This window comes from Fimicolochytrium jonesii, assembly GCF_025526975.1.
Source record: "Fimicolochytrium jonesii strain JEL569 chromosome Unknown EV422scaffold_6, whole genome shotgun sequence".
NCBI lineage: Eukaryota > Fungi > Chytridiomycota > Chytridiomycetes > Spizellomycetales > Powellomycetaceae > Fimicolochytrium > Fimicolochytrium jonesii.
Window position 1 is genome coordinate 607,828 of NW_026515673.1, and position 12,000 is coordinate 619,827.

Below are 12,000 nucleotides of genomic sequence, written 5' to 3' on the forward strand. Positions count from 1 at the left end.
GCTCCTGCTGCCCCCGCAGCGACCCGTTCGACCCCACCGGTTGGTTCTGTCGTGCTGGCGGTCCAGAGGCCAGCCGCTTTGCAAGATCATGCACAAAGATGGGCGTGCCCCGCCTAGCCAGCGAGGCCACTTGAAATGCGGTTTCGCCTTCGAGTTGTCTGAGGTCCTTTGGAATGGGTCTGACTTCATCCATCAATATCGGTTTCGGCTTTGCGCTGGTGTTTGTGTTGCGAATGGGTGCGATACGGATGGGTGCTGCGCTCAGTTTTGGGGGTGGTCCGTTGTTGGGGTCCATCTTGGGAAGGACCTTTTCGTTTGGGAACTCACAGGCTCGTAGAGCGTTTGAAGGAAAGGCGTAGAGTGGCCATCATAACCAGAAGGCTTGCAACGTCCTGGGAATGTGGTGTCTGCTATCTATCAAGATGCCTTCCCCGACTTCAAAGACTCCGACGAAAAGCAGAAGCCACAAGTGTGTCCGGATGGCGCTGACTCACGCGCTTTTTGCACATTCGCTTCCTTCCTCGCTTCTTCCAGATGTATAGTAGATATGGCCCGCCCCTCTTCTTTTTCGTACAGACGGATCGCACAATTAGTGCTTTTGCCTCCCCATGTGTACGATCTCGGCCCACGTTCGCAAACACATCGCCCTGAACCAAAGACGAGGCCCGCCACTGGCCCGACCCTTTATATCACTGTAAGCACACCACCCAAATGTTCGTTCGCTTCGTACCACCTTCCCATACTCCCAGCATCACCTCAAAGGCCGCTCAAAAGCTGCCAAATCCCACTCAGAAACTTTCTTTCAAAACCATATACCCCGACCCTCCGGCGCAATATCTCCTCCCCCTGCCATTACCGCCCAAAGACTCCCAGACGACTCATTTCCCCCCAAGCATAGCCGCCTTCTCCCGCACCACAACTTCCAGCGCGGCGATCCGGTCCCGCAGCTGAGTAACAAAACCTTCCCCGATCGAATGACCCTCCGTGCTTCCAAAAGGAGTTATTTTGCCGGTGAGAGAGCCGCTGCTTTCCATTTCATCGGCCAATGCTTCTGCAGGTGCATGGTGATCGTTGATCTTTTTCCCCTCGTCACGTCCGAGACGAAGGCGACGGGCGAGTTCTCGGTTGTCGGCCTCTGTGGGACTCGGATGCTCCCTCATCCAGCGATAGGGACAGTCATCGCTGTTGGTATCGGCTGCATCTTCGACTTTTATGGAGGAGCTCCGATCGCCGAGCGGGTCGCCGCGGCTGTAGGCGTCCACTTCATCCCCACCCTCGCCATCGTCCCTGCCACCATCCAAGAGACGGCGGAGGGCGCGCTTCTGGCTCTCAGTCAACACCTGCACAACACAAAGAGGTGAACATTTGAGGACCCTTGGTATGTGCCACAATGTAGAGACACGTAATTTGTTTAATGCTCACCCCTTCAACGATATCCACATCTGCTTTGATGGAATGCAGGACCGACTCAATTTCGACGACGGTGGTGGCTAACTCTGCATAGCGTGCTGTGACCTCTTCTAGTTCCTTGCCGAGTGCCTTTCTGTAAAGGGATACGAGCATTCATTGCAATGAGCAGGTCTGATTCAACAGCTTGGACTGCCGTAGCGCAAGGGATTGGGACGTACCCTTTCTCGAATTCCTCACTCCAAGCGTTCAATACCTTTTCCTGATGCGTGGCATGGTCCTCTTCCATCTGCTTCACTTTTTCCTTTTCGAGACGCAGCTGGTTTACTGCAATCCCATATACGTTGTCAGACGCTGGCATACTTGAGACCACGTCCAAAAAATACTGTCAGGACTGTCTCACCTAGATCCCTAATCTTCTGATCGCGCTCCGAAACCTCCTTCTGCAAATCCACCGCCTTCTGGGCAAGAACCTCGCACGTCTTACTCAGTTCCGCGGCTTTATCTTCTCGCTTTGCACTGCTTCCCAACGGAGACGGAGAGTGGACCTCGCTTTTGTGGTGCGCGGACTGCGGGCTTTGAATGTGTGCCCTCATTTCTGACACACTGCCAAATTGTCTGAGGATGAAGGTCCCGATGAGAATCGCGTCATCACACTATGAACCGTCAGCTCCAGCAGTACTCACCTCGCACCCCCTCCAGCCGGCTGCGGCAACCTACTCATCGTCGGCGACCCACCCACACCCGGAGACAGCGTCACCCCAGGCTTCGGCTTACTAAAATCCTTCCTATTCACATGAAAATCGGCATCCCACGCCGGTCGGTCCTCCAACAGGCTATTGACATCTTTCCTGTTCAAGCGGCTTTCTTCGGCGGGCTGAAAGTTCTCGATAGAAATCGGGGCGCGGAGGGGCGGTTGGCGGAGACGGGTTGGTGTGATTTTGGAGAAGACTTGTTTGAGGAGGAGATTTTCACGCGTGAATAGAAGCGGATGATATACCAGCCGCCAATCTATGATGTCCACATACCATTCTCCACCTTCGAAGGCGTCAACACCCTCGACTTCAACGCTCCATCCAGCAACCCTTTAGTTTCCTCCGCGATTTCATGAACCCCACGTACCCTCCCTTCCTCGCCATTCCCCTCCGAGTTGAGTCCCGATACAAAAGAGGGTTCAGCCGCCGGTGATGCGTCGCCATTGCCCTGCGAGCGCAACCCGGGTATAAAGGCAGGTTCGGCGGCGGGCGAGGCGCGAGGACGCGGGAGCTGGAGAGATGGGAGGAGCGAGGTGGGGAGCGGCGCGTGCGGGAGTGGAGGTGAGGGTGGAGAGGATGGGGCGAAGAGCGTTTGGTTGGACGTGGGAGATAGGGCGTCTGGGCGTGCGCCTGACCATTGAGGGAGTGGCATGGTGAGTGTTGTGCTTCCGTTGGACTGAGTAGGTGGTGCCGAGCTCCAACTCTCTGCACTTGACGCGAATTAACGAAAGAAAGGTAACGCCGGAGCAAGATCTTGACGCGAGGCACAGACTAGCGCAAGGTTGAGCGAGCACTGCGCGCCTAAAGGGAGGCGAGGATAATGGTGTCACCCGCAGCTGATACCCCTTGAGCCGACAGTTACGATAAGAGGTTGTTGATATTCGAGAAGAATGTGGAGAATGTGGAGATGTGGAAGACGACGTGCGGAAGTGTGACTGTTTCCCGTCTGAAAGCCACGCGGCCATGTCCGAAAACGCGTCCGCCTCCGCGCAGGCGATCGAAGCGCAACCTGCGAGTCCAAAGACTCTTTCGCGAAGCGACAAGGCTGAGCAGTGAGCACAGCGAAGCGACTTGCGCCGGAGGCGCAATACCCCTAGGCCTAACTCGCGCGGGTTTTGGTTTGCTCCGGGAGACCGAGCGTCGAAAAAGAAGCGGGTGGATCCCAGGATCACAAGTTAAATGTGACGTGAATATCAACGGCGCATCAACGGCGCCACAAAGCTCTACCCCCTTACTCATTTCATCAAACCAAGCCGGCTGGTAGATTTCGTAGGTGTAAGTACAGTTACATATGGGAATTGAGACCCATAATGTACTCTTCGGCGCTCCACCGGCTTCGCTAGTAATATGGAAATGATCGTGGTGTGCGGAGTTGCAGATTCAAAACAGATTTACAGTTGGGGATTTCTGAGGTTTCATCGTACAGGGCAGATACGACCGGCGTACGATGACAGGCAGCCCAACTTCCGATCTCGTGCTGCAGATGGGTTCCTATGTTGTTTCCATCTTTATCGGCCTCTCAACCCGCCTTCTCAATTTCACTACCAACAAGATGACAGCAAAAGCCATCCTAACCCGCCTCTTTGCCCGTTCCCTCCGCGCCCAAAACGTTTTAACAACGTAAGGTCCAATATGCTCCTCTGGCTCCCATGTGTTCCGGTCATGCCCGTACCCATCCCACTTGATCAGATACTCCTTCTCAACCTTCGAACCGGCGAGGTCTCCAGGGTGCAGCGGCTCGTCATTCACATCATCTGATGCCTGCCGCACGGCGAGGATACGTTCAACGACCCAGAGATCCTCATCCACTGCTTTCTTCTTCAGTTTCTTGTGTTTGGCCCGTCCTTTCTGCTCCTGTTGCCCTAGCCGTTTTGACACATAGGCGTATTCTTGGTTATGAAGGTACGGTGGTTCGATGGTAGCCATTTTTGCTAGTTTCGCGGCTTTCTGCTGCTGTTTTTGTTTCATTGAAGGGGTAATACTCAAATCAAGACCTCTCGCTGCAAGACCGGAAAAAAGCTTTGTATGTACCTTTGCATAGTTGTCGGCCGCTTGCGAGTTGCTAGAGGATGCCTTATTTGCAGTTGCCCCGCTCACAGCGGTGGGCGGAACAGATAACATATTATCGTTCCTGACATCTATCGACGTAAGACTTGCCGGGCGAGCCCGCTTGAAAGTAGGCTCACTCGGCTCCGTGGCCTGAAGCGGCCGCCCAGGGCCCGTCACGTTCTTATTATTGCGAATGCCCGGTTGTGGAAGTGCTGCTACACCCTGTTGTCTCTGCGACGTCTTCGTAGGCAAGGGCTTTCGTTTCGGGACTGCGTTCACGGGGTCGCTCGATGGCGCCGTCGTGCTCACATTTGTGACATTGCGTCGGTCTGCAAGGAACTCCGATAATGTCCTCTTGATCCCTCCTTCCGGCGCCTTGCCGAGTGACGTCTGCGAGGCATGATCAACTCCACTGTCTGATGCTACAACTCCCACCATTGGTGGGGAATTCCGTGTTTCAGTCTGCAAAGTCGGTGTTTGAGTCTGCGAAGCCTGCCCAACTCCCACGACTCCTGCTCCTGGCCCCACCGCTGGGGCTGACGGTATTTGAGTCTGCAAGACCGGCCCATCCCCAACGTCTGACTCTACAATTCCCATTGGGAAGGCTGCCCCTGCTGCAGGGACCATCTGGCCCACCCGTTGGGGAGCGGGCGGTGGCAGATCGGTTGCCCATATTCGGGATATCTGCTCCATAGCCGTTCCGGGCGGGACCGCTGTGAGTTGCCCGTGGCCTGGTAGGTCGATGCGCATATACATTTTAGCAGTGTTGGAGGCCTCTTTTGGCTTGGTTTAGCTCTGCCGAATATGGTAAAGTAGAGTGTGGTCAACGTCACCGAGAGCTCCCTTCTTTCTCTGCACTCCGGGTGGGCCGCGGCTCGACTGTCGGTGTAGATCCTAGAACTTAGACGACAAAGCAAACCCTCAAGTAAGATTGGCAAGCGAGATGTGAATTGGCAGGGGAAGGAAGGGAAAGTATCGACAAATTCGCGAAAAAAAGTCAAAAGAAAATGCTCCGCACAGGGGTCGAACCTGTGACCTTGGCGTTATTAGCACCACGCTCTGACCAACTGAGCTAGCGGAGCTTCGATGTTTTGGTACCTTTACTGTGTGGTATGTGCTTTTTACCACTCGAATGACAGGCTCGTATGTTCTCCGATATCCTCCGATTCAATTGATGTTATGTTTCAGAAGCAGGAGTGTGCTGCACTTACAGTAAATACCGAGGCCACGGCATCATAACCGATGCCGCCGCGCCCGTGCCACATTAACCGGGTGAAGCCCTTCTCTTTTCGAATTGGAATGTTAGTTAATTGATGCCATCCGGTCACTATCATGCGGATGCCTGGAGATTGTCTACTGGCGTGAGGTGGGAACATTCCACACACCTGCGTTCTCCCGCAATCCAATACCCCTCAGGGGTGACTGCAACGACCGCAAGCCGGTTTTGTCTCGGTGGATGCCATGCTGGCAGATACCCATCGCAAGAATCCCATCACAGGGAAACGCGAGGGCACCGTCGCTCGTTTGCTCGTTTCACGTTCTACGGTGGGCGCTGTTCCCGAAACGAAGCTCTTTCCCTAGCTACATAGTTGTCAAGTTCCAAACGGATATCGAAGAATCGCTCCGGTATCGCCTTTGCTATTGATTCCACCTCTCGACGATGCACACACGTCCCACGGTGACGACTATCACACGAGACCGTGAAAGACCGGATCTGAATGGACAACGCGTGGTCCCTTTCGACCCGCCATGTCCGGATGCTTATGATTAGATGGTAGAGGAGTGAGGTACTTGGGTGGGCAGCCTTCCACCCCACAATTTCAATCCAGCACTTCCCTTTTTGCTCCGTGCGGCATCCTCAAAGGGTGTACGCACTTCACCGCGCCGAACCCAGGCCGAACCCACTCCACAACTCCACGCGCACAACGCCCTAATCCATCAGAAGGAATATGCACGTATATACATTCCGAGATTCGACCGATTACTTGCATGTAGCTTGTACCGTACCAGAAACCTATATCCAGTCTACAGACAAGGTAGGCATCCATATTTCATACAGCTCCGTAGCGGCTCGCTACGCCTGCAACTCCTTGGACCTCCCGAGCTTCAAGTTGGGTATAGCTTCGACTTTGGGCTCCATGAGGTCGCGTTCGTGAAAGGGAGACGCAAATGTGAGACCCTCAAACGAGGCGCCTTTGCCAGACACTTGTGTGTCTCGAACCTCGACTGGAGGTGCGCCCGTTGATGCGAATTTACTGGTCGTCGCCGTAAGCAGATGGACCGTGGGAGACCGGCTCGCAATTGGGAGAGGGCAGATGACACTATACCGAGCGCGAAGTGCAAGTCAGTTGAGGACGGATGAGAAGGAAACCACGAAGCGCTGACAGCGAGCGTGGAGTGATTCAAAGGTTACAAGGGCCAGGCGCTCTGCGCTGCTTCTGAAATCATAAAATAGCGCCCAAATATCGAAGCTCCGCTAGCTCAGTTGGTCAGAGCGTGGTGCTAATAACGCCAAGGTCACAGGTTCGACCCCTGTGCGGAGCAGTTTCATTTGTCTTTTTGACCTTTCGGTCTGGTCTGGTCTATCCCGTTGTCCTTTGGCGTCGTCGTTCTTTTGGGGGGATTCCCTCGAAGTCTTCCGTACTGAAAACTTCATGATTACCGGGCGGGTTTCCCGGATCCAAGTGGGGCAGGAAAGAGATGTGGAGACAATCCCGCCAAACACTGTGCCATATATATTGTGAATGCTTCCGACAAATAAAAACTTTCGCTAAGATATGTACAAAGAAAAGAAAAGATCCGACCGCTCGACGCCAACTACCAGATCCTATCTGGTCCCGATCCCGCCGACGTGGTCTTTCGCCACTCATGCCCAGGTGCAGGCGGCCTCAATGCAGGAAGCGTTAATGCGTCCTTCCTCGTTTCCTCGCGACCAGTGTGACGGAACGGATCCGACTCGAAGGGCGGGGATGCATAAGGGGCGTTGGTGGGAGCAAACGAAGCCAGGACGGATGGTGGGGGTAGATTCACGGGGCTGGACCCGGACAACGATCTCGGTAATGGAGACGTTAGGATCGGGGCCGCCGTGCTGCCGTTGCTATCCCGACGACGCGGGCTAGCAGAGCGCCGACGTTCCGAGGAACTGAACTGCCTTGGTAGGTCGAAGGGCCGCGATGGACGCTCTTCGGGTTCCTGCCTTGGGGGTTGTTTCGATTGCTGGTGCTCGTGTTGCTGCCGCAGCAGGTAGTCGACGTCACGTTGTAGGCGTTCGTTGGTGTAGGTTACGCCGCGTAGCTCGCCGACCAGCTGGTTCACAGTGTCTTGCAACATCGCCATCTGCCTGAGGATATCAGCATTTGCGTCTTGTGCGGCCGGAGCCGGACGATGGCTCTGTTGCGGATGAGCGAACTGCGAGTTGTGGACGGGTAGGTGGGGTGACCGTGTCGCGGATGAGCCGGAGGAAGTTGCTGACGAATACATGCGGTTGGCGGAGGGAAGCAGGAGATCATCGAAAGACCTCTTTGACGACGATGCTGACAGCGGAGGAACGGGGGACGATCGCACGGGAAGTCGGTCGCCTGCCGTCGCCGGTGATGATGAGGGCTGGTATCCGCGCACTCTTTGGTCGACAACGGTGGAAGGATGTTCCATGGATGGTGTGAAGCGATCGCCCTCATGGCGAGGGTGCATAGGCGGCACAGAATGCGACGACTCTCCTTGCCGATGTTGCTCCAGCTGCAACTGTTGAATCTGGTGCTGCTGCAGTGTAGTGGGCTTGCGCTTGATCTCGCTGACGAGGTCGGGACGGAATCGGATAAAGTTTGGATGGGAAAACTCCCGCGGCTCGTGCTGTTGAGGGGCGACGAATGAGCCGTTGTGGTGGGACTCCTCGGGGAGAGTATGACGATGGTAGCTCCGATTTTTCTTGTGGAAGCCGTACAAGTTCAGCTGCCGAACGAAACTGGTGTAGTTATTGTGCTTGAAGACACGAGGAAGCACTGTTGCCGAGAAGCCAGAGGCGTCGAGGACGAGGAAAGAGGTGCCGGACGGCGACCAGCGAATAAGGTGCTGGTACTCCTTTTCCTCCAGGATCCGGTGAAGCTTCTGTATGAAGGTTGTCTTTTGCACCATTCTGCTGTTGGGGGCTACCGAATGCGGTGGGTGTCGGGTTAGTTTTAGAGTGTCAGGAATATAAGCTTTTTAGCGTAAGCCTTCGTGCGCGCAGGCGAGGGGGTCTGCTTCCGTTCCTTTTATATCTAGGAGTTTGGGTTTGCGGGCGCAGGGAAGCTGAAGGGACGGGGACGGAAGGTTCGAGACGGGCGTTAATTGAGGCTCGCTCAACCTTATCGCTCCGGAGTGCTTCTCAACGAATTTTCTTTCCACGCCTGTGATGACTGAGGAAAGTCGCATCATGCTTGAACCCTATTCCGCGTGTAAAAGCCAAAGTTGAGTCCTTAAGTTAGTAAGTTAAGCCCCTATTCCCCTTGAAAGTTCTATCTCTCATTCTGCCAGCCAATCACGTAGGGGTATTGCCAGCGGCTTATTATGCGTACACTTCTTCCACCGTTTCAGCTCCTTCGGAGTCCGGTGTACCACGATAACAAACTCACAAGGTTCATTGGCGTGGATTGTTCTGCGTCCCAGCCCTTAGCGAACGCCGAAGGATCCCAATTTGAGCACGTCATGGTTGTACTGATCACCTGTCCTAAAATTTGCGTGCTGGTTTACGTATCACCCTGCCAAGGCGCAATGCAAAAGGCCGCTGCACAAAGAGAATAGTTCCAGAACCGCTCCACACCACAATCATGGTTTCCTGATTGCTTGCGGGCAGAACATTTTGGATCGGAAATCGAAACCTCGCTGCCTCGGCTCATCTCGCTTCCTTATTTAATAAATACCACAGCCGCGGACCCGGATAATGGTAGTGCGTGTTGTTCCATCCTCGTGATTCAGAACAAAAGCTCGGACCCGATCAAGGTGCCTAAAATGATAAAACCTTGGCGGCGGACCTTCCATTCGCAATTTCACAAATGCGGCGCTTTGACGGTTTGACCCAACTTTGTTTTCATTTTCCAAAGCGAACGCACACCAAATGTCACTCAACCGATGTACTGTACTGTACTGCACTGTAATTTCACCTACGTAGTACCATGATGTCTTTGGGGCGCAGCCTATCCAGGGCCCGAACCCAGCGCGATGGACCGTCGAGGTCGATTTGGCTGACATCGACGATGAACTGCCAATCCTGTGAATCGATGCACAGCTATCCACGGTGAGGCTGACGACGTACTGTTGTGATCCGGAGGCTGAGAAACACCAAGGTATCGGTGGGCTCAAAGCACCACCTGGCACCAAGAACAGGCCAAGTATCATCCAAGGACCGACAATCTCCCTCCTCCCTTGGCCAGACAGCCGATTGCCGGCCCGTTCGTGTTCGAATAAAGTGTGGCCGTTAATCTCCAAGGTCCATTTCGGGATGTTGTTTGTAGTCGCCGCACGATAACGTCGCCCTTCGTCCATGCTGCTCTGCTTCGTCAAACACTTTTCCTCGAACTGTGATTGTCGGGAGTATCAAGTCCCGGAGGTAACTCGGTAGAAACTCCAGGACCGCACGGCAGTGGTTCGAAGCTGGCCAAGGCCGATAACGCGTGGATGCATGATATGAGCAAGATAAACCAACCCTTAACGATACCTCCCATGAAGAAGACAAGTTCGGCGAATGTTCCTGCCGCGGACCTCGGTGACGTTGTCAGGCGCCCTCCGTCCCGATTTGTACCATCTCATAAATTGCAAAGGATAAGAGGACATCATTCAAGAAGATAGCTGCCAAGAGACGGAAAATCGCGAGTATGCGCATGCTAGAATATATGTACATACAGTAGCTACCTGGCCGGAACGAAAGCCGCGCGTCGATGATCCAGTCCTGACCGATTTTCCCACGCAAATTTCCCATTCAGTACTGTACATACATGTAAAGACAGGCTTAACGACGGGCGGTCAGCGGGTCGCAAAGGGTGCGGGTCGGATAAGCCGACGCAGCTCTGCTTTTAAAACCAAGCTTGTTGTCTGCCGGCTATTGTGGTCCTGGATACACGGAATTTCGAACGTGGAACAATCTGATAGCCATGGAAAGATTTGTTGTCACGTGACGAAGGAATTATTCGATTTTTTAGAAGGCAACTCTGACCGAAATCGGCCATTGAAGACATACACTATGTGCAAGCTTTAGGCTTTTGTAGTTGCTGCCCGGGCAACTCGAAGTCAAGGTTTGAGGGCCGCATATGCTATATGTGTATTCAAGACAAACCCTAACGAAAGGCGATACTGCGCTATCAACGAGGGTGGGCTCATATCATATGAAGGAGTCCACCTATGTTACTTCCAAAAGAGCCGCTTCTTCACTGGGGAAGCTTGGCTTCAGCATCCGATATCTGCTTCGAGACGGCACTGACCTTCAACAGGTTGACCGAGCTTGTGGGAGGAACCCAACCTTCGTTGTAAGGCAAACGTTCGTCAACGAAGACCGCGTCCAGGTAATTTGTGGGGATTTCGAGGCCGTTTGCATAGCCAAAGTAGTTGAGGATTAGGGAAGCTTCTCCGTGCGCAAGGGTGGACTCCTTGAATCCGAACTTGTTGTCGGGGTTGGTAGCTTTGCTCTGCTTCAACCGAAGGGCGCGGATCTTGGCCATAGAGTTCACGTCGAGACGACCAGCTGCATTCTGCGTGCTGATAAACTGATCGTAAAGGGTGTGATTGAAGCTGTAGTTGTCGCCAAAGTAGGCGTCGTTCCTAGTCAGAGATGCATCGTGCTCAATTGCGCCGTGGGTGCGCAGGTCGTCGAGACCGAACGTGAATGTGAGACCGCTCAAATGTGTTGGCACCCCGACGGCAGGCGAGCCGACGACTAGAGCGCTGGCGAGGTCAAGGCCGATGCTGATACTGGTCAACGCGGAGATGTACTGGGTGGCCTTGATGTTCTTTCCATCTCGGGGCAGGAGGCCGTGGTTGGCCATGGCGTTCAGCAGGGGACAAGGGCTGCGAACGTCGGTTGGCCCGGGCTTCTGCCATTGCGGGACGGTCGCGGCCTGCGCGGTAGTAGTGGCTGCCAGCACGAGAGCGAAGGCTATCTGGTAGAACATGGCTGTTTGTGGTTTCGGAACAGAAGGGGAAGTGGGGTATGAAGTTGAAGGTCGGGGGGACTGGGCTCGGCCAGCTACTCTTTATATATACGCCTGGCGCCATCACATTTCATGCCTCGCATCTCTGCACATTTGCTGCATATGTTGGGCTCCTTCCGGTTGCGCCAATCCGCAGGCCGGATACGCTGGACACCAGATTATCCTTGGCGGACTTTCGTTATGCCGCGCACCGGTTGCAACTTACAGTAATATCATGAGTTATGTACATACAAGGGGGCGACCGCGCAAATTCGACCATTTGAAGGCAGCCTGTCAATGACGTTTAGACAGGACGGCGCACGATTTATTCGAAAATTCTGAATGCGCGCAAAAGCCAGATTTGCATGCCTACGGTTGTGGATGTTGTACAGTAACAACAACTTGCATGGCTTGGGGGACATCGGAGCTGGCGGCGATTGTTTTTACCCCGTCGGAGCCCAGCTTCAATTCGAAAATGTCATCGACGGCCGGTGCAGGGACGCACATCGGGATCTTTTGCTTCCGGGGATACTAGTCTGGTCGTGCTTAAGAATCTGCTTCATCAGGACATTGAGAGATCATGAAGAAGTTGAAGCAGCCGCACTTTCTGGATGAAAGTAACCAACGGCAAC

General features: G+C 54.1%; 4 protein-coding genes and 2 non-coding genes across 6 annotated transcripts; 1 reads left to right on the forward strand and 5 right to left on the reverse strand.

Annotated features, from left to right (window-relative positions):
• Positions 1-607: 607 nt before the first annotated feature.
• On the reverse strand, positions 608-2,917 carry EV422DRAFT_388859 (uncharacterized protein). Its single transcript, XM_053066835.1, has 6 exons — positions 2,436-2,917; positions 2,094-2,358; positions 1,811-2,025; positions 1,629-1,734; positions 1,423-1,543; positions 608-1,340 (listed from the first exon to the last, which is right to left on the reverse strand). Exons 1-6 carry the CDS (start codon positions 2,812-2,814, stop codon positions 879-881), a joined length of 1,548 nt encoding a protein of 515 aa, XP_052927210.1. The 5' UTR covers positions 2,815-2,917; the 3' UTR covers positions 608-878.
• Positions 2,918-3,527: 610 nt separating this feature from the next.
• EV422DRAFT_388912 (uncharacterized protein) lies at positions 3,528-5,342 on the reverse strand. The gene is made up of 2 exons (XM_053066837.1): positions 5,310-5,342; positions 3,528-5,247 (listed from the first exon to the last, which is right to left on the reverse strand). The coding sequence occupies exon 2, from the start codon at positions 4,965-4,967 to the stop codon at positions 3,654-3,656; it is 1,314 nt and encodes a 437-aa protein (XP_052927211.1). The 5' UTR covers positions 4,968-5,247; positions 5,310-5,342; the 3' UTR covers positions 3,528-3,653.
• EV422DRAFT_t55 lies at positions 5,220-5,293 on the reverse strand. Its single transcript has one exon. It is a non-coding gene; the product is annotated as a tRNA-Ile (tRNA).
• A 1,339-nt stretch (positions 5,343-6,681) lies between the features above and the next one.
• EV422DRAFT_t50 lies at positions 6,682-6,755 on the forward strand. Its single transcript has one exon. It is a non-coding gene; the product is annotated as a tRNA-Ile (tRNA).
• A 93-nt stretch (positions 6,756-6,848) lies between these two features.
• On the reverse strand, positions 6,849-8,487 carry EV422DRAFT_523111 (HSF-type DNA-binding-domain-containing protein). The gene has a single exon (XM_053069876.1). The coding sequence runs from the start codon at positions 8,340-8,342 to the stop codon at positions 7,029-7,031; it is 1,314 nt and encodes a 437-aa protein (XP_052927212.1). The 5' UTR covers positions 8,343-8,487; the 3' UTR covers positions 6,849-7,028.
• Positions 8,488-10,353: 1,866 nt separating this feature from the next.
• On the reverse strand, positions 10,354-11,583 carry EV422DRAFT_523113 (Chloroperoxidase). Its single transcript, XM_053069877.1, has one exon. The coding sequence runs from the start codon at positions 11,348-11,350 to the stop codon at positions 10,610-10,612; it is 741 nt and encodes a 246-aa protein (XP_052927213.1). The 5' UTR covers positions 11,351-11,583; the 3' UTR covers positions 10,354-10,609.
• Positions 11,584-12,000: the final 417 nt, after the last annotated feature.

Bases quoted from the DNA above. Each gene is read 5' to 3' on its own strand.
- EV422DRAFT_523111 (XM_053069876.1), bottom strand. From the start codon at position 8,342: ATGGTGCAAAAGACAACCTTCATACAGAAGCTTCACCGGATCCTGGAG.
- EV422DRAFT_388912 (XM_053066837.1), bottom strand. From the start codon at position 4,967: ATGTATATGCGCATCGACCTACCAGGCCACGGGCAACTCACAGCGGTC.
- EV422DRAFT_523113 (XM_053069877.1), bottom strand. From the start codon at position 11,350: ATGTTCTACCAGATAGCCTTCGCTCTCGTGCTGGCAGCCACTACTACC.
- EV422DRAFT_388859 (XM_053066835.1), bottom strand. From the start codon at position 2,814: ATGCCACTCCCTCAATGGTCAGGCGCACGCCCAGACGCCCTATCTCCC. The intron at 1,544-1,628 runs GTACGTCCCAAT...ATCCCTTTACAG, and splicing joins AGTGAGGAATTCGAGAAAGG to AAAGGCACTCGGCAAGGAAC. The intron at 1,341-1,422 runs GTGAGCATTAAA...TGTGTTGTGCAG, and splicing joins ATGTGGATATCGTTGAAGGG to GTGTTGACTGAGAGCCAGAA.